The sequence below is a fragment of a genome, unplaced genomic scaffold (assembly GCF_019419815.1).
Source record: "Pyrus x bretschneideri cultivar Hongxiangsu unplaced genomic scaffold, Pyrus_bretschneideri_v1 Contig27, whole genome shotgun sequence".
NCBI lineage: Eukaryota > Viridiplantae > Streptophyta > Magnoliopsida > Rosales > Rosaceae > Pyrus > Pyrus x bretschneideri.
In genome coordinates, this window is record NW_025999579.1 from 3986854 (window position 1) to 4008089 (window position 21236).

At 37.4% G+C, this 21236-nt stretch overlaps 4 protein-coding genes across 4 annotated transcripts; 3 read left to right on the forward strand and 1 right to left on the reverse strand.

The window, feature by feature from the left end:
- Positions 1–1246: 1246 nt before the first annotated feature.
- LOC103953040 lies at positions 1247–3518 on the forward strand. Its single transcript, XM_009364761.3, has 5 exons — positions 1247–1605; positions 2022–2267; positions 2681–2762; positions 2866–3080; positions 3192–3518. The coding sequence occupies exons 1-5, from the start codon at positions 1346–1348 to the stop codon at positions 3310–3312; spliced, it is 924 nt and encodes a 307-aa protein (XP_009363036.2). The 5' UTR covers positions 1247–1345; the 3' UTR covers positions 3313–3518.
- Positions 3519–4068: 550 nt separating this feature from the next.
- On the reverse strand, positions 4069–5388 carry LOC125478987 (F-box protein At5g49610-like). The gene has a single exon (XM_048587933.1). The coding sequence runs from the start codon at positions 5386–5388 to the stop codon at positions 4069–4071; it is 1320 nt and encodes a 439-aa protein (XP_048443890.1).
- A 485-nt stretch (positions 5389–5873) lies between these two features.
- Positions 5874–6657, forward strand: LOC125478988. The gene is made up of 3 exons (XM_048587935.1): positions 5874–5881; positions 5963–6220; positions 6432–6657. Exons 1-3 carry the CDS (start codon positions 5874–5876, stop codon positions 6655–6657), a joined length of 492 nt encoding a protein of 163 aa, XP_048443892.1.
- An 11116-nt stretch (positions 6658–17773) lies between these two features.
- Positions 17774–21085, forward strand: LOC125467885 (E3 ubiquitin-protein ligase SIS3-like). The gene is made up of 10 exons (XM_048588084.1): positions 17774–18012; positions 18117–18155; positions 18251–18317; positions 18397–18470; positions 18577–18715; positions 18804–18896; positions 19021–19086; positions 19352–19471; positions 20009–20122; positions 20428–21085. The coding sequence occupies exons 1-10, from the start codon at positions 17984–17986 to the stop codon at positions 20836–20838; spliced, it is 1152 nt and encodes a 383-aa protein (XP_048444041.1). The 5' UTR covers positions 17774–17983; the 3' UTR covers positions 20839–21085.
- The last annotated feature ends 151 nt before the right edge of the window (positions 21086–21236 follow it).

Consider the following 21236-nt stretch of genomic DNA (forward strand, 5'->3'; position numbering starts at 1 on the left):
AGACAGCAGCAACTGGCTCCTTTCAGTGAACCATGTCATTGTGTCTTCAGAGATCAGTTACAGAAAACAGGGGGAGTGCGATTTATATCAACATATTCAAAGGGACTCGAACATCGAAAGGTAGCTGCAGCTAGCTGAACTAGATAATGTTAAGTTTGAGTTCACATATGGGGTTTGGTGAATCCCAGAGCTTCTAGTTTATAATACTACTAAGGCAAAGATGCTTCATATTTTTGGCTTAAGTTGCTCACTAATTTTGTGCAGCGTGCATTTCAGTTACTAGTCCCTGCTACATATATAAAGCATCACTAACCAACAATATATCTAGTTAGTAGCTGCAGCTACAAATTATTAAGAGGCCACCCCTTTGTTTTCTGTGATCAAAAAAGGGGATAGAAGCTCAAACAAAGAGAGAACGTATGCAACAACGGCTCTTGACTTGGCAATTCCTATGGGGGGTGGCCTCGCAGTCTCGGTGGTGGTTTGCGGTACGTCTGGTTTGCTAGGTTACTGACGGAGGGGGTCAACGGGTGGAGTTTGCGATGGGGTGGCCTTGTGTGGAACGGAAAGGGGGAAGAATAGTTGAAAACCAAGGTACGCTCTACAAACAAAGGATTACGAAGAATGCCGAGACGTCTATATAACTCAAAGAGATTATATCTTTACTGACTTATTCACAAGTGGATAACAAACTTCATATTTATAATAAACTAAACCCTAATCTCTAAACGAAAACCTAATTCTAATAGGCTGGACCCAAATCCTAAATTAAACTTATTATTTTCCAACAAGAATGATAGGGAACAGGAGGGTTTCCAACTTTTCACGTTTTTTTTTTTCAAAATTTGTTGGCGATTTAACTATTATCGTCCCTATGAAAAAATTTGACTGGCACATGTGCATACATGTGGAACCAATATTTGTCACTTCATCAAATAACAACCAATTTTACAGAAAACGTAGATTTAAAAATGATGTATGAGATTACAGTTGCACTTAAACTTAAAGATGCAAACTGTAATTTATCCAAATCTAAGTTCGACTGAGACAAGGCTGTAGTGGGCTGAGCTGGAGACTTGGATGTTTATGACCTGGATTTTCTGGGCTTTGGAGTGGGGCCAGTGGGCTTTGTTGGAGGAATTTGCCTTTGGATAGAAGACGGCAATTTGCTTATTGTACTTCAGGAGGTAAACTACATGTCGTTTCAGCTCCAATTGGTCTGCGCCTATTGGCTTGGATTTGGTTGGACGAAGTGAAGACTGAAGGAAATACAGAGAGCAAGCACAACCAAAAGTAGTGGTTTAGTTAGTTAAGACTCACTCCGCCCCCCAAACACCCGCCAAAAATGCTAGCAACATCTTCCTCCATTAAACCCCGCCCTCCTCCTCCTCCTCCTCCTCCTCCTCCTCAAAGTCCATCGTCAACAACTCAAAACCCCATCAATTCATTCCTACCCATCAGCCGCCGCAGCCTCCTCGCCGCGCTCACGGTCTCCACCGCCGCCGCAACCCCATTTGCACACAATTTTCTCAGCCCCATGTCAGCACAAGAAGCAGCCTTTGCTCGTGGCCTATTCCAGATGCCCCCAGTCAGGCTCACCAACCGGTAATTCAGCAAACCCATTTTTTGTTTATACATGAATTGCAGTTTGGTTTATGAGAAAATTGAATAAAATCATGGATAACAAAGTAATGGGTTTTGTGGGATGTGGTTTGTATTGCTATTTGTTTCCAGAAAGCTGGAAATTTTTGACCCCATATTAGCTTTACTAGTGACTAAGTGATATATCATATATGATGTTTAGGGTAGACTGATAGTAATTTTCACGCTCCCGTTTTCTCTTCCTGAGTCTATAGTTATTTATTCAATCTAACGGCTAGAAATAAAGAGAGAACTGCAGAGGAGAAAAATGAATGTGAAAATCATTTCCGGTGATGCTAATATATAACCATGGTGCCATTGCATTAGTTGCTTGATGAATATTCTTTTGACTGTTGTTTTTGGGTGAATGGAATTGGAAGGTATTTTCTGGTGAGGGCAGGGGAGTCTGAGTACGAGAGCATAGGAGTAATCAACACGAATCCGGTTGCAAAGACTTCTGTCGATAACGGATTGTCGGAGAAAGGGAAGAAGCAGGCAGTGAGGTCAGCTTTCGATTTGAAGGAAATGGGGGCTTGTGACAAGAACTGTTGGATATGGCCTTCTATCACTCAGAGAGCTTACCAGGCCGCAGAGATCATTGCAGCCGTTAATGGGGTCAGTCGAAGGTGCGCAAGTTAGTATTATGAACTATGAACTCTAGTGCTTCATTTGTTACCAAATTAGAACTAATTTACTAAAGAGACTGATTAAAACCGTTTTCTGACAACCTAAGATGCTTATGAATATAGTTGACAGAAAAACCAAAAGTGTTTTTTGGGTGCTCCTCTAGGAAGCTCTAAGGTTTTTAATTTTCGACTGGTTCATAATAAAAGTACTTCTAGTATTCAAAGGGGAGGCCATTTTCCCGAATCAAACTCATTGTTTCCATGCATTTTAATCTGAATTGGTAGCATGATTTTCGAAATTTCGAGGCCAACTCTGAATGATAGCCACCGTGGACCATGCTGATTGAGTATACCTCTATAAATCTATCCAAAGATGTTAGCTTTGTGCAATCATCATGCATTTCTGTTTGCAGTTATATCGTCCCAGAGTATAGCTTTCTCGACGCCCGTGGATTGGGGGCTTATGAAGGAAAGAACCTAGAAGCTGTTTCAGAAGTACAATTTCCAATGAACATCCACACTTTTGTTCTCTCAACGAAGTAGAATATATAGTGATTGATAAGCAAGTATGATCAGTAATTTTGTTAATGCACCTCAGGTATATGCATCAGACACTCTTTCTCCCGCAATCAAGCCTCCCCCCATTGATGATGGAACCCCAAACGAGAGCGTCTCAGATGTATTCGTTCGGGTGATACAGCTCATGTCCATACTCGAGACTCAATACTCCGAAGACACTGTGATCATTGTCTCACCAGATTCAGACAATTTGACTGTCCTGCAAGCTGGTATAATTGGACTTGACTTGCGCAGGTAACTCAAGACTCTCTTCCTTAACACGATCACTATCGTCATAACAAGAATCTGTGATTGTTATCGAGCATTGTAAGTGCTAAAATGTCGTGATTTTTTTTTGAGTTTCAGGCACAGGGAACTTTCTTTTGCACCAGGAGAAGTCAGATTTGTTGATACCAATAGTGTACCTACTTACAAGCAACCTGCATCAGCTGTGTATAAATGCCTAAAACCACCAAATTGTAACTAACGTTATTTCTTTTGATAGACTGAACTTCATCGGGCTTGCAAGAGGCTTGTATCTCATTTGGTTAAGTGTATTCACTCCTGTGCAGTTGCACTGGAGGTCCTGAGTTTGATTCTCCCTTCCCCAATTTTGCTCACATTAACAGAAGTATTGCCCTAGGGTTGTGATTCCAGACAATTTAGTAATAGAAATCTAATTATGATTGTCCTTAATCGAACTTCTCCTCAATTATGATTGTCCTCAATCGAACTTCTTCCTCTCTTTTTAATCCTTTTAGTTTCAAAAAGAATTTGAAGGATGTTGGATAGGCCTGGGCCTATTCTTGTCTCTTTTTGGCTCCGTCAGCACAGTTTATCGGCAGAGCCAAGTATAAGGCTCCAATAAGCTATAACTTAGGGTTCATTAAGCCTAAAAATACTAATTGTTTGACCTATTTTATGATTTTTTTTTTAATTGTGGTAGCCCTCCTAGAAAATGAAAAGTTTGAATCTTAAGAAGTGTTTTTAGGGAAAATAAGAGCTAATAAATGTTAAATAAACTCATCACTTTAACCATACTAAAATTTAATAAATTAAGACTTCTATACAATAATATATTCATTTGAAAGTTTGAAGGCTAGAACCTAAAAGCAGACTATAAAATTCTTACTTAAATTACATAGCTTTACGTAGGCAACGAAAAAAATTGAGCATTTGATTTGGTAGTAATAATTTTAACTTAACCCACCAACCTAATAATTCCTGGCTCTGCCGTTGCATCTCATCCCTGTTGCTGCTTGGTCTTGTAGAGGTCTCCCTTCCGTTTAGGAAGTGGCGTCGGCCACCATGGGTGCAGATATGGAAAGACAACTCGTCGTTGTAGAACATGATCATAAGTGAGCTCAGTTTTCCAAACCACTTTTACCGTTTTTGCGCCAATGTTATACATAACAACGTATCCAGATAATTGTAGATATAAGATATCCTCATTATTTGGGTCAAAACCGAACGTCCTTACCTTTTTCTCCTTCGATTCCATGGTCAATGGATTTTGCGAAATCATCCAGTCCAGGGAAACTCTGCCTACTAAATACCAATATTTGCCAGCGTTATTGGCCTCTTCATCTTCCAAGTACTCCCAAACACTCAGAAAAATTGGACAGTTTCGATTTTGAGTGAACTGGCACATTCGCATACAATATCCTTTTCGAGATCTTGCTTTAATGGAATCTAGGATTTCAAAATATGAATGGATGGGAGTGATGAACTGATCATCTTGAGGCCTACGAATGCAATGCCATTTAAGATGTTCAATATCCAAATCGATCGCCCAGCCAGCGTTAAAGTTCCACCAATACAGATTTCCATTGAAGGCAACCGCTATGCGATTCAAACTACTAAGTGAAAATCCTATTTGGTATAAGAAAATTTGTTCCGTCCATTTACCAGTCTCGGAAGTGAAAATCTCGAGCTTTATTTCCAAAGGCGGCGGCAAGGATGAATGAGTTAATCGTAACCTCCTCTCAACGTTAAGTTGGAATGTATTACTTTTTTCCTTTCGGCTATCATTGCCATCTTCTCTGCATTCCTTCTTATAGTAGTAGGGTTCGCAGATGAATCCGACCCACGCTTCCTCTTGGCAGCATTGATGAGAAAGGGAAGGAATGGCATCCCATTGCTTGGTGGATGGATTGCAGACGTAGTAGTCTGAACTAGTCTTGGTTGCGCAGCATAATACTAAGTCCCGACATGCCGCTACTACAATTGGTTCCTTGTCTGGTGTGTCGACAGGCCTTTGAAAACAAGGGAGGAAACTCAAAGAGAAGCTGCGGGGGCGGCCTTGGTTTTCCGGCATCAGAGGAGGCTGCTCGGACATGGTAAAGAAATCCCTCGCATCTTTTGGATTCGTGAAGATCAGAGTAGTTGGCTCCGGGGTCTGCTTTTCATCCTGGACACACAAAAAGCATAAACGAAAGTAATCATCAGAGAGGAGACTGAACCAACGCTTGGAAACACACCTGCATCGAACTGCGGATTCGTGGGGGAGTCGACAAATGATTTCCACCAATACAAAATCAGGGAGATCATCAATATACAACATGATCTTTATCGTTTGATCGATGTAGTTGTGATTGTGCAGATTGATTGATTGCTAATGGCTCTTATTAATATATAGTGTGTTTGTGATCCTGGTCATATTTGGAAAGATATCCGTTATGAAATAGGATGATGAAGAACAATCAAATTAGAATGCAAATTGGAAACCAACTAATAGGATTACATTATTTATTTATTAGGCTAAACTAGATCCAAACGATTCGTCAAATCCTAATTCAATAAAAATTCTTCTTTTGTGGGATGTGGTTCGTATTGCTATTTGTTACCAAAGCTGGAATTTTTTTACCCCATATTAGCCTTACTAGTGACTAAGTGATATATCATATATGATGTTTAGGGTAGACTACTTGTAATTTTCACGCTCTCGTTTTCTCTTCCTTGATTCTATTTCCATTTATTCAATCTAACGGCTAAAAATAAAGGGAGAAGTGCAGAGGAGAAAAATGAGTGTGAAAATTATTTCCAGTGATGCTAATGTATAACCATGGTGCTATTACATTAGTTGGTTGTTGAGTATTCTTTTGACTCTTGGTTTTTTGGGTGAATGGAATTGGAAGGTATTTTCTGGTGAGGGCAGGGCAGTCTGAGTATGAGAGCATAGGAGTAATCAACACAAATCCGGTTGTGAAAACTTCTGTCGATAAGGAGTTGTCGGAGAAAGGAAAGAAGCAGGCAGTGAGGTCAGCTTTCAATTTGAGGGAAATGGGAGCTTGTGACAAGGACTGTTGGATATGGCCTTCTCTCACCCAGAGAGCTTACCAGGCTGCAGAGATGATTGCAGCCGTTAATGGGGTCAGTCGAAGGTGCGCAAGTTAGTAATTGCGAACTATGAACTCTAGCGCTTCATTTGGCACCAAATTAGTCCAAATTTACTAAAAAGACTGATTAAAACCGCTTCCTGACAACCTAAAATGCTTATGAATGTAGTTGACAAAATACCCAAAGCGCTTTTTGGGTGCTCCTATAGGAAGCACTAGGACTTTTAATATAATTTTCGACTAGTCATTGACAAGCAAGTATGATTAGTAATTTTGTTAATGCACCGCAGGTATATGCATCAGACACTCTTCCTCCCCCTATCGATGATGGAACCACAAACGAGAGCGTCTCAGACATATTCATTCGGGTGATACAGCTCATGTCCAAACTCAAGACTCAGTATTCTGAAGACACTGTGACCATTGTCTCACCAGATTCAGAAAATTTGACAGTCCTTCAAGCTGGTATAACTGGACTTGACTTGCGCAGGTAACTCGAGACTCTCTTCCTTAACGCGATCACTATCGTCATAACAAGAATCTGTGATGATTATGCCTGAACTTCACCGGGCTTGCAGGAGGCTTGTATCTCATTTGGTTAAGAGCGTTCACTCTTGCACAGTTGCATTCGACGTCCTGGATTCAACTCTCCCCTCCCCAATTTCGCTCACATAAACTAAAGTACTGCTCTAGGGTTGTGATTCCAGACAATTCAGTAATAGAAATCCGATTATGATTCCTCACATCAGTTAAATTCCCCTCATTCCGATCCCGGATTAGTAAACCCCTCCACTCATTGTGAGGATTATTGTGATGAAGTGAATTGAGTTCACTTTGTTTATTTTTATTTTCTTTGCATTACTTTTTATTTTCAGTATTAGGTTCCTATCAGGGAGGAAGGGAGTGGTGGTGGTGGTGGCTAGTGAGGAGGCGAGGAGTAGCACTTGGAGTAGTGTTGATGAAGATAATGGTGTTGGGAGGAGAGGAACATACGAAGACAGAAATGAAGGGTATGACGAGGAAGGAAATGGCAAATGATGTGACGGTGCTATACAATGAATCAATTGACTGATGTGAACCGAACCATAAGTAAAAGAAATGCAGGCACTATAAACCTAAACCAGATATGCAGAGCAGCACCAGCATATCTACAAGGCGACTAGAACGGCTAAATCTCTAAACTGGTGAACTATTAATTCGACAAGCATGAGGTTTAAAAAAGGTTAACCGAATTTGAGTTGAGTTCTTCATCAAATGAACCAATAAATTATCCAACAACAACTAGAATGGCTAAATCTCGTAATGGTAAAACTAAAATTTGACAAGCATGAGGTCATAAAAAAAGTGAGTCTTTCTCATAATAGTAAGTGGGTTCTTGATCTTATTACAACTTAAGAGAGTTTAGTTTTGTTTTAGCTATTTTGCGAGTATGATTAAGTTGCCCTAATTCTTGATAGTTTTGATGTGCGAGTTTGTCATTTCTTGTGCATTACTGTACTTGTTTATCGTGTCAGTGAGTTATATTGTAGTTGTATCGTATGTAGTCTGTCATTTCTTGTGCATTATTGTACTTGTTTATCGTGTTAGCAAGTTATATTGTTATTTTATAGTCTCATGCTAGTGACGTGGAGAAAAACACATCGCTTAATTATTGAGACACCACGACAACAATATACATGTTCCGTGTAATTCTTTATCCGCTAAGAGCATCCCCAGTGAAGGGCTCTATATGGGGTTGGAAAAGTGGTGGATATAGCCATTTTTAGATCTTCCATGAATCTTTGGAGCTTTATAAAAGAATCTCTCACAATTAAAGACTATTTCTTTGGGCTCTATATGGGGCTATATATATTTATTTATCTAGTAATTTGATTATCCGATAATTTTTTTTTGTGTGTTAACTTTCTTGAGTTGATTTTTGGACGTGCTATCTTTTTTTTTTTTTTTTTTTTTTTTTTTTGAACCTTTCAACCCAAAAAAGTTCAAATTGTGACAAAATTAGATTTCATCACTAATGAACTGTTCGTTAGATTAGATTCTCTTATCTTAATCTTACCCGTTGAAAGATACAAACCACAACTTCGCCCTCTGAAATAATTTGATTTTCACATACAACACAACAATTTATCTAGTACCAATTGGTAAATTAGTATCCCACAATTATGAAAAAAGATTATTTGAAAATTTCACCCACCATTGACCATGAACGTTAAATCAATTGAAATTATAATTCTTATGAATTTTAAAACAATAATTAATTAGCCAAATTGCAAGAAAATATGTAAGAAAAAAGAATAAAGGAGAGTATAAGTGTATTTGCAAGTGGATGGACAATGATAGAATTTTGCTCACATGAGTTGCTATTTTTTTTGTGGGACCCACTGTTTTTGGGGCTAAATGTAGCCCAATTTTATGCTACCCAATACGGGAAGTTACTAGCCTTAGTGGTGGATCTAACCCTATTTTTCTGCTCATTGGGAATGATATTTCTCAATAAAGCTTGAAATATAGTAGCCTCATCTATATATATAAAGGGAGAAGACCAAATAGGTAAAGCATTTCAAAATGCCAAGAAAGCCCTTTTGTTTTCTTCACAACCAAACCCAAAACATTTCAAAAAATGAGGATAAACTAGTAAAAAACATAACAGAGTATAAAATTATCTTAGAAAAAAAAAAAAGCAAATTAAAAAAATACCCATCTTAACTATAACAATTGACAACCACCAGATGAAAATACTTGCACTTCAAATTCATTTTGACCCTTGGATTAATCCTCCCACAAATACTGCATTGTGTCTTTTCGAAAGAAATAAACGTAAAAATAAAAAAATAAAAAACACTCCACGAAAGAGTAGAACTCTCAAACACCACATCTAACCGCAGCGGTTGTAAACACCTGAGGAGATGGAACCGCCATCTACTACATATTCTATAGTGAACAACATGTCATACATCGGAAGAAACGAACCCACTTTCGTCTTCCGCACAGACCCCTCTTCTTTGTGTTTTTTCAAAGTTCCGTCGGCATCCGCACTCGATTTAGACAAGATTTCAGGTGATTTTTCCTAAATTCCTTCGCTTTTTGTCTTTACAATCAATTTCGATTGGATTATTATTGTTGGGTTTGCAATTAGAAAAAAACCTCAAATGAAGTATGAGATTTCAAATGCCGGGGCATTTGCGATTCTTTGTCCTAATAAACAACTTGGGTTTTGCATAGTGTGATTCTTCAGTTATTAGAGATTCCAAATTTTTAGAAAACGGAGTTTTTAAAATCCTCTCAAAGTAGTAGGATTTGGAAATGAACTCTACTGGAGAAGTAATTCATTGTGTTCAAATTTCACTGGGTAAGTTTAGTTTCATATTACTTTTGGTAATTTATTTGTAGTCGTGCAGAAATCAAGGAGAAGATAACGAGGGGGAGGGAGAAATAGACAAATAGATATATTGACAAAGACTCTTCCTCTACATCGACTGATTCTTATTGCAAATAACTTTCAATCTTGGATTCTCCATGATCTCTACATTCTTTTCCAACGGTTGTCCACCATTAACCAAATTCATTTTTCCTTCTATTTTCATGTATGATTGTTGGTTATTTTCTTTTGAGTGAAAAACTTGGATTTGTTTCTTCTCTATGTAAGTGTCTTTATGTTTCCCCTTGCATTCGTTACATTCCAATGAAGCCCGTTGGTGAGGTTCTTATGCTTACAAGGAAACTCTTGGCTCTGGGGAGTTTTTGTTTATATTAATCCATTTTCCAATTATTTATCGTGCTTTTTCCATCTTTTGCTGCTTCAGGCAAAAAAAATGCACAGTGCAAAGCTTCATGTAAGGCTATAAGAATCTGGACAAATCGTGATTGTTCTATCAATTAATGGAATTTTCTTCTACATTTGATTTTGCTTTCAATTCTTCTTTTTATTTTAATGAAATTTCTAATCTTCCTTTAATCATGAGTACCTAATCGATTTCCCTTTCCGTTTTTTATCCGCCATTTTCTCTAATTTTGTTCATCAAGATGTGGTCTGCATTTTCTCTTTTCCATTGTATTTGAAATTCACTAATTCAACCTCAAATGTTTGTCATATTCATCTCACAGATATAAGCAATGTGTAGATCTTTCACCGAAGAGTTTGACAACGACTGTTGTATAGGATAAATACGCAGGTCGGTCGTGGAATTTCTTCTACTTTTGATTCTTTTTTTTTTTCCCTAACCACCTTTCATAAGTGGAATTTCTTCTCTTCATTTTTCCAGTTTTGTTGAATTTATTTTCTGTTCACGTCTTTCTTTTCGTTCACAAGTTGATTATTTCTGTTGGGTTCTTAATATGGATGAGTTGGTTGTGCTTATAACATATTAGCCAAAATGTTAAATGTAATATGAAGTTATTGTGGTTTTGGCATTCTTTAATTCCCTCCAAATGGAGTTGATTTCAATTATATTGCACATTTGAGGTTTTTTCTTATTACAACAATGTCTGCTTAATTTCAAAATGGTTTCTTAAATTTTTTGACAATTGGCATTTGTACGTCACTTTAGGGTCGATCAAGTGCACAGTAATTGCTTAATTTCAATTGATTTTTTTTAGTGTGATTTCTTTTAGCTTATGTTTTCTCTTGGTTGTTTTTACTGCATATTTGGGTTTTTCAATTGCAGGATCATCCACTTTTAGCTTCCTTTTTTTTGTTTTTTTCTTCTGGTTAATTGAGTTAATTCCTCCTCCATATAGGAAAAGATTGCCCATTCATATACTCTTAAGGTTCTTCTTCCTTTTATTATTTCCATTTGGTAGATACCGTATCATGCTTTAGAATTTGAAAAAAACAGAGTAAAGATTCTGTACATTTGAGAACTCTTTTTTATTTATTGTGTTAATATTATTGTAGACAAAAGCATTATAGTACGTAGTTACTGTAAACTCTTCTTCGAAGAGGTTCTTCTTTCAATTGTTTAGATTTTGGTAACAAAAGCTAATTTAAACAGCTCCAAATGTCAACGAAATGCAAAGTAACGGGTTTTACATTTGATATTATGTTTGATTGAGCTTCTGGTCAATCTAATTGGATATGACTTTTTTTTTTTTTTTCCTTACTTTTTGTCAATGTATGTATTTTAAATACTACAAACAATTTGCACTTCAACTCATATTTTCATTTCAAACACTTCTTTTGCAGCTATGGAAACAAGAATTAATATTGTGGTAAATTTGAATTGACACAGCAGTTTCATGTGGAATGGGAAAGTGTGACATATATGTCAAGAAAAAAGTAGATATTACGCTACGAAGCCATACACCCTATGAACTCATCTTTAGCAACTTTGAATAAGATAAACTATTCAAATAGATTTGATAGAAGTGATTCGGATATGTGGTACTGTAAGGAAAAGAGGATGGATATGTATTCTTAGTCTTCAGCTTTATGTCATAGATTAATTGTTTAGTTTGTTCTCTAACACTATTATTTGGTTCTTACTGTATTTCTTCCTTTATTTCTTACTGTATTTATTCCTTTAGAAGAGACAATGTATTCATTTGATTCAGTTGAGGATGACACAAGAAATTTGTATCAGCCAGAGTTCTTGAATTCAATCTCACTTGCTGGTTTGCCTCCACACAAGTTAACTCTGAAAAGAGATGCTCCAATCATGCTTTTAAGATATATTGGTCTGAAATTGGGATTGTGTAATGGTACAAGATTATTGTGTCGTGGTTCTTACTGAAATCTTATTGATGCTGAAATTCTAACTGGACAATTTCCTGGATCTAGAGTTTGCTTACTAAGAATTCCCCTTAAAAGTACTGATATTGCTGGGCTTCCATTTGAACTAACAAGAAAGCAGTTTCCAGTGAAACTAAGTTTCTCTATCACTACGAACAAATCTTAAGGTCAGACAATACCACAAGTAGGCGTTTACCTTCCATATCACATCTTCAGTCATGGACAATTATATGTGGCTTTATCTAGAGGGTCTCAAAATCAACCACAATCGTGTTAGTAAAAAATGGCTCCATAGTAGGCCAAGAAGGTGTATTTACACGGAATGTGGTATACAAAGAAGTCTTGCTTCATTCCAACTAATTATGGTGATTTCTAATAGGTAACAACTTTATTAATGATAACCTTTTAATATGCATTTCTCACTTATCAATTAACTCTTTTTATTTGATTTTTAATTTTCTTACTATCGTTTGTAGATTGGCAATGAAAATTTGGAGCCTCAATCATGAACAAATGGGTGGAAATTGCAGCATTGATGTCAATATGTAAATTTTCTTTTCAAAAGAAACAGTGACATATAGACTTCATGGGTATTGTGAATAATGTATATATTGTGATGTAGGTTTTATATTTTGACATTTAAGTTGTTTTGTATTTTGCTACGAGTACTAAATATTTTCATCTACTCTTTTTTTTATTTACATCTACTTACTATTGTTCATGAATTTTATTTAGGAACTTGCATCCAAAATCCCAAGTTGTTTGACAATTGTATGAATAACATTTAAATCATTATGTTACACAAAGTGAAAACGAAAAACATGACAAATTTTTAGGACTTGCATGGTAAAGAAAAAGTTCCTCTTTACACAATACATTTAAAATATATCTTGACAATTATAATGAAAAAAAATTAATGCAATACACCTTTAGGGGCGCATAGCGCCCATGATGCAAAAATACCTCTCGCACGCACGTTAGTGCGTGCGGAGAGGCTAATAACGGATAAAGCCCCCATTGGGAATGCTCTAACTCACTATACAAAAGTAAGAAGGACCATTTCTATGAAATTGAATAACCTAACCTTCCATGAAGGGAAAAACACCACCCACCTAACCTATCCTAACCAAACCACGAAAGAGTTTTTAGTGTGTCTGGAACACAACTCAGTACACTAAGTCTAATAATACAATTGGTTAGAAATTTGAAAAAAATATTTCCAACCAATTGTATTATGACATTTAGTGTACCGTACCATATTCCCGGCACACTTAAAAATTTCTCCCTAACCACCACCCACCTCTATGAAATTGAATAACCTAATTTAACCACCCACCTCTCTCCTTTCTCCTTCCAATCCTTCTTTATAAAGTCGGTCTATCTTTGCACTCTTGAAATTTCTGTAGCAATCCCTCCCAGCTCTCTCTCATATAACCTAGGGAAATACTCTAAAATGGGATAATTTTTTAATCTTGGGACAAAAATAGAACAAACCGGTCATGCACAAGCCATGCACACCACACACAAAGTCAAAATTACTAAATACCCACATATAAATGGGTTATTTGCTCCCATTTTTTTATTTCTCTCTCTATTCTCTGTCTCCTTCCCTATCTCTCTTATCTCACTTTCTCCCTCACGCACTGTCTCTCCCCTTTTCACTATGCATACACGGTGCACTGTCATCCCGACCAACATCGTCCAAATCGAAGCCATCACCAATTTCATCTCGTCCTCACGGGTTTAAAACACCTAACCTTGTCACAAATCTTATCCCTGATCGTTGGGATCGAAGCTTAAGCAAGTTGCGAGTTTTCCGACTATTTTTCGGCAACACGGTAAACAACTGAGGCTCAAGACCACCACTACTGGACTTGCATCGAGGTTGGGAACAAAGCCCAGTCATTAAATGTCACACCCTGATCCCGACATACGCCCACGAAGAATTCCATTTAATACAATAGTGGCAATTTTGTTCTTTTACTTATCGAAAAAATATACGCCGTAAATATGAAAGCGTCAAAACTATGAATATGATGCGAAATTTTAAATAGTGAAATCCGGGGACGGGATTTCACATCTTTCCCCCATTAAAAAAAATTTCATCCTCGAAATTTCCTGATAACGAAACACAGAATAGTGTTCACACTTCATCGATTTTCAGATTAAGCCATCCTTAAGTTTGATAGTTCTGAACTTCAATTCACCATGCAAGAATAACCACAAACATAGCCATATCATCAAAGACAATACTAATTCCATGAAACAATTATTATCATCCACAGGCAAAGGTACTTAGACCTAATACCTAAGCTCTGATACCACCAAAAGTTGTCACGCCCCGGTCCCGACATACGTCCACGAAGAATTCCGTTTAATACAATAGGGGCAATTTTGTCCTTTTACTTATCAAAAAAAATAAACGCTGTAAATATGAAAGCGTCAAAATTATGAATATGAATACAAAGTACGAGATACACAATTTTATATAGTGAAATCCGGGGACGAGATTTCACATTAAATGTTGGTGTTTTGTTGGATGAATTCTTCAGGACTTGTCCACTGTATGTACACAACATGCACATGATATGCTCACATATCTAAGCCAACCTAAAAACACAGATGAATTAATATTTAGAAGTTAAATTAGGGTTTGTGTTTCATGTTGAGGCCTATGGGTTGTGGAATAAATTTCAAGTTTTGACGTGCCACAAAACTGGGATGGAATAATTTCTGGTTCAAGTGTCCAATTGTAGAAATTTGTGAAAATTTCTTTGTAATGTGCATGTGGTGTTGCATATGATGTGCATGGCTACATCTTAATATGTGAAGTGGGAATGTTCACTAATTATAATGCACGTATGTTGTTCTGAAATTTAGCGAGTATGACCACAACCTAATTGGCCTCGGCAAAATTTTTTTTAAGAAAAAGCTTAGAGGATGTTAAAGATCATGCATGCCCATGAAATAACGACAACGAGTATCATGTTTTCCATGTGAACGGCTAAGCGGTGATTGATGTACGTAATAAGACTTTTCAAACTACCACTATAACCTTATATACATAACATTTATATTTTAATTGTATCTATTATACCAATAGGTAGCCGTTAAAGTTTCTTATTAATGCAAAAAGAAGCTCGATGCTCGATCTCCAATTCTGTGCATATCATGTGCATGTTATGTACATATGATATGATGTGGTGTGCATATAGTGTATATGGTGGTGACGTCGCAGGTGATGACGTCATTTTTTATATTTCAAAAAGAGAGCTGTGAGCTCTGGGTTTTTGGAGTTAAAATACTATTATAAAGTTAGCCATGCACACCATATGCACACTACATGCACATTACAGAAAAAATTTCACAAATTTATGCAATTGGACACGTGAACCAGAAATTGTTCCATCCCAGTTTTATAGCACGTCAAAACTTGAAAATTATTCCACAACCCATAAGCCCCAACATGAAACACAAGCCCTAATTTAACTTCTAAGTATTAATTTATCTAGATTTTTGAGTTAGCTCAGATTTGTGAGCATATCATGTGCATGTCGTGTACATACAGAGGGCAAATCCTGAAAATTCATCCAACAAAACACCAACATTTAATGACTGGACTTTGTTCCCACCCTCGATGCAAGTCCATTGGTGGTGGTCTCGAGCCTCAGTTGTTTGTCGTGTTGCCGAAAAATGACCTGAAAACTTGCGTCCTGCTTGAGTTTCAATCCCAACGATCGGGGATGAGATTCGTGACAAGGCTAGATGTTTTGGACTCGTGAGGATGAGATGAAATTGGTGGTGGCTTAGATTTGGATGGTGTTGGTCGGGATAACAGTGCACTGTGTGTGCACAGTGAGAAGAGGAGAGAGAGTGCATGAGGGAGAAAGTGAGAGAAAAAGGAGAGAGAGGGAGAGAGAGTAGAGAGAGAAAAATTAGGAAATGGGAGCAAATAATCCATTTATATACAAGGGCAATTAATTCATTTCAAGGTGTAGGAAAATCCTATTTCTGTTCGATTTTTGTGCATGACGTATGGATATTTGAAATGTCTTATTTATGTCTCAAGATTAAGAAACTATCATATTTCTGGGTATTTCCCTATAACCTAATGGTTTCCTCTCCAAGCTCTCTCCCATCAAACCTAATGATTCCTCTCACCCGCATAAAGATCAAGAGTTTGTGTCTCTTTTAAATCCATTTTAACAAAAAAGTTAACGGAGGTCTAACATTGCAACGAATTTGTAAGATAAGGTATGACATTGCAATGTTTAAAACATGATGTATGATATTGTGGTTCAATTTATAGTTAAGGTAGTTTTGTGTAATTTACCCAAAATTATACAATGTTTGACTTTTGCATGAATAACATATAAATAATTATTTTACGCAAGGGTAATGTTAGGAGACCAAAATTTAAATCAGATTTACAAACTAAATGATGTGGTTGTGGATGATTTAATTATTAATTAAGTGTCGATTAACGTGTTTGTTTTTTATTGGTAATACATCATTTGATTTGCAAATTTGGCTTATAAATTGAGTAAAGCTAAGGATACTAAATTTGTAAACTCAATGACATAGAAGTTAATAACTAAATTATTACTTAAGCGTTGATAAATATGCTCATTTTTTATTGGTATCATTTAGTTTGCAAATTTTGTTTACAATTTAATCGTCCTAGCATTACTCTTATAAATTTGGTATTTCTAGCATTATCCTTACACAAAGTTATAACAAAAAATATGAGACTTTAGCCGCTCGTGATGGAATGTAGCATGCTTTGCAGCTTAACTGGCAATGTATGATTCTAGAGAGTGACATGTTGTAGGCAGATGGGGCGTTGAGGGGGAGCCAAATGTACAATTGCAATTCGGGGCCCCTAAATTTTTGCCATCTAACATCATGTAATAATGTTCTATATTAAAAAAAAAAATTGTTTTTATTCGCACTTTAAACCGCATTGTGCACTCCTTATAAGTAAAAACTTGGAGTACAATGAGATATTTTGAGTGTCAATAATAACACCCTGAAAAACGGCAATTTCTTAATTTTATTATATAACAACGTTATACATTCAAGTGAAACTTTAAAGTTGGAGGTTTGATGTTTTTTTTTTCTTTTCATGTTTGGCTGTTTAAGATAAAACTGCTTTTAATTATTTAGTGAATGTTATGTTTGTAGCTCTTTTTTACTTATCATTAAGAACATTTGTAAATATGCAATCAGTGAGTGCTAAAGTTTGTTTTTATTTTTTTTTATTTTTTGAACAAACAATACTATCTATGCTAAGAGGGTGGGGGAGTGGGATAAGCTTGACAATGGGCTAACAATAATGTAGTTCAAATTTGCCTTTGGCGAAAATTGAACATAAGACCTCTCACTTACAAGTGAAGAGGAATATCACTAAACCGTAGTACTAAGTGGCTTTGTTTTAATTTAAGTGAATGTTGTCTAGTATCAATATATTGTCATACTTTTTTAAAACAAATATCTTAAGGAAGACCCATTTGATAAATTTCGTACAGAATCCCTAAAATCTCAGAGACGGCCTTGGTTGTAGGTGGTTCTTTCTGTTGGCAGCCCTCACAATGGTTCTTCCGTCTTTGATTTATTAATTGAGGACGTTAAAGCTAGTTCGCAGGGTTTTGAAGCCTCACAAGTGTAACTTCTAGTTTTCAATAGTTGTTTGTTGTGGAGCTCCGGAGCTAATCCATGGCATCTCCTCAGTGATCGTATGCTTTCGTAATATTTTAAATAAAATCACTATAGTTTCCGTATATAAAATAAATAAATAAAAACTCTGACAATTTAGGCGCGTGCGGATATGATAGTTAGAAGAAAGTCAGCATTTGTCACAGCAGTCCTTCTCCCTCACCGTCACTCTCACCGCTTCATACTCTCTCTGTCTCACTCTGTGTCATCGGTCTCTTTCTTGCTCGCCAGCTTTGTGCCGTCCGGAATCTCCCTCCTCTCATCTCAGTCTCTTCGTACGCAAACTTGCAAGCATTTCTCTCTTCAAATGACCACCGTCGGATCTTGGAATTCGCCGTCCTCTGCGTAGCGTTCTTCCGCACAGCTTTTCCTCCGCCATGGCCGTCCGAGGCGTCGATTTCAAGTGGTAACTCATCTTTCTTTCTTTCTTTGTTTCCACCCGCCTCTCGATTACTGCCTGTGGGTTCTAAGGATTTTGAAGTCGAATTTTCGATTGTTTTGCACTTGCAGGTACGATGGGTTCTTCTTGTCGATGCTCGCGACGAGTGTGTATCCTTTAATTTTATCTAAATTTGGGTTTCTAATTTCGTATCGGAATCCCAATTTTCCCAATTGTTCGTTTTCTTTAACGGTTTGGGTAACAGAGTGATTGTTGCAATTAATTGGAAGCGTTACCATACTTGTACATTCCCGTTGCACATATGGATCGTGGTAGGTTTATATATATTATCTGAATTCCCAGCAAGTTTGATATGGGATTGTTTAGATATGTGTTTGGCTTTAATGTCAGGTTGATTACACTGCTGTGTTTGTTTTTCGGATGCTGATGTTTGTGGATAATGGGCTTGCCTCTGGAATGGGTTTGTAAGTCCATATCTTTAGTTAATGTTTCCCTGGTACTTTGTTCGATTTGTGTAGTTCGAATGGTTCCAAAACCGTGTTCTTCCCCTTCGAATTGTTATGGTATTAGGGATCTTGGGTGGCAGCAAAGATATGCTCGTTTCTGCGGAAGAGTAGTGGTCCTTTCGATTCTTTCTCTGTTGCTCTATCCATTTCTTTGGACTTGGACAGTAATCGGTACGCTGTGGTTTCAAAAATCGAAGGACTGTGTAAGTTATATATCTTAGTTCTTGGCAGAATAGTGGTGTTTAAAGTTTAAACAATAGTGGCGGTGCTAATGCATTTTAATGCTTGCAGTTGCCTGAAAATGGTCACAAATGGGGTTTTCTCATTTGGTTGCTTTTTAGCTACTGTGCACTACTTTGCGTTTCTTGCATGTCGCTTGGGAAGGTTAGTGGTACTTTGTGTCCTTGTCCATCTTTTAGACTCAACCAGGACTTTATTCTATGTGAGCTCATTAGAAAATCATATTCAGAGATGTTCTAATCCTCGTTTTGGAACCCCTCTATTTCAGTGGTTGACACGAAGAGAGGCACACTTATTGCGTGCTCAACAAGGGATTCCTGTGTCAGAATATGGGGTAAATCCTGAGACGTTCTTTTTCCCCTTCATGGAAGTGTTTCTTATTGTAATATTTATGAATGTATACCCTTAGTGTTTTGTTCCTTAATTTAGCTTATGCTAGTATTGCTCTTGTACCAGATAGACAATATATAACAATGCTGTTTTGACCATGTAACACGCCCACTTGCTGTTGATTGCACATTAGCGTTCAAAGCTCTTTTATTCTGTGTTGATCCACTTCTTCCTATCATTCCTAGTAATGATTTCTCCTCATTGTTAAGGTTTTGGTTGATATGATTCGGGTGCCAGATTGGGCATTTGAAGCTGCCGGTCAAGAAACAAGAGGGATGGGCCAAGATACTGCTGCATACCAACCTGGACTTTACTTGACTCAAGCACAGGTAACCCCCCACCCCAAAATTCTCCTGCTGAGGAAATTGCTTAATTGCCCTTAGATTCACGGCTTTGTTCAGTTTTGTGTCTAGTTGTTATCTTCACCCTTTTTACAACATATTATGTGTAATATAAAAAAAATTATATGCGGCTGTTTTGTTGAATTCATGATAGTAGTTACTCAAGCTATTTAAGCAGTAGCATTTTGGATGAATTCTATGCTTAAAGCATTGGCAAAAGCAATGTCTAGAAAATGGAGATTAGGGATTCTAGTGGGTGTTGCTGACACGTATGCCTGTGTGTGTATATACTCGTTACTCTGTCTCAAAACTCTCAAGCACACTTTGACTTTAGAGGCCTAGTATAAAAGTGTTTATTAATTGTTGTGCTTTACTGGTGATAAAGGGACATACTAAAAAGAAAAATTAACCTCTTCAATGACAGTCCTTTTTTTCCATTGTGAATTATTCGTTGTCTATGTCAATTCACTTTTGATATTTTAATTCTGAGTTCTGATGGTTGACGTTCGTATCTTGGTATTGCAGAGAGAAGCAGTGGAAGCACTCATTCAGGAGCTTCCAAAGTTCAGACTGAAGGCTGTTCCAACTGATTGCAGTGAATGTCCAATCTGCTTGGAAGAGTTTCATGTAGGCAACGAGGTAATTTTTTTATGAATATCTATCCTACTTTAAACACCACATTAATCTGAATTATTCCATGCTTCTCGGGTAAAAGTCAAATCTTTGTTTATATAAGAATTGGATCAATGGACCCCTTTTGTGGCTCCCTGTAAAATGTTGAGAGAATTTTAAGAAAATAGGAACCAAGTGCATAGCTTATTGTTTAAGCAATGCAGACGACCTCTCCCAATTTTATGAGCAGATTGCCCGTACATATTTTACCTTCGGATAATGGCTCAGTTATTACAAAGTTCAACAACAGATTCTTATAGGAAGTTCTGCAGGTTCGCGGCCTGCCTTGCGCTCACAATTTTCATGTAGAATGCATCGATGAGTGGCTTCGACTGAATGTGAAATGTCCCAGATGCCGTTGCTCAGTCTTCCCAAATCTCGACCTTAGTGCTATATCCAATCTCCGTCCTGACTCTGAGCGTTCATCTCTCAGTGTGTTGACAGCCAACCGGTATGTGAGAACCCGACCTGACAATCAGAGGCATTTGTTGAGGTTGCAGGGAGCATTCCGCCCAGTTTGTACTGAAAATGCAGGTGCAGGCAATGAGGCAGACACTTCTTTGGAAACTTCTGAGGAAGGGGGTATTGCTCTCTCATCTACTCGGGATCTTTCGAGCCCAAGGCCGGTCCCTTCCACTGAACGTATTGTCGTTGTCGAGTCCCCCTCACAGCAACAACAATAGGGGATCCTTCCTGGTTTACATTTTCTAAATTTCAACTGAATTTTCTAACCCATATGCTGAGGGAAGGCGTTAACGGTATAGAACTGTGTACCTCGCCATCGGTCGGCATGCTTTTGCAATCGCTGTTGCTTACTGAAAGTCTAAAGCTTTTTGCCATGGTTTCTCATTGTAACGATGGATATACATATTCATGGATATGAGAACTGGATATGATCGGTTAACCAATGCAGCTACCTCTTTCATGAAATTTTCCTCTTCTTGAGGGCTTGCATGAAACGGCGACGCCAAGTTGCCGGTGTACAAAACCAGTCATACTGTTCTATATAAGAAATCTAAAACACATGGCGAAGCCTGATAGGTTCAGGACACTGCCGCTTTTAGCATTTTACGTTGCCGGT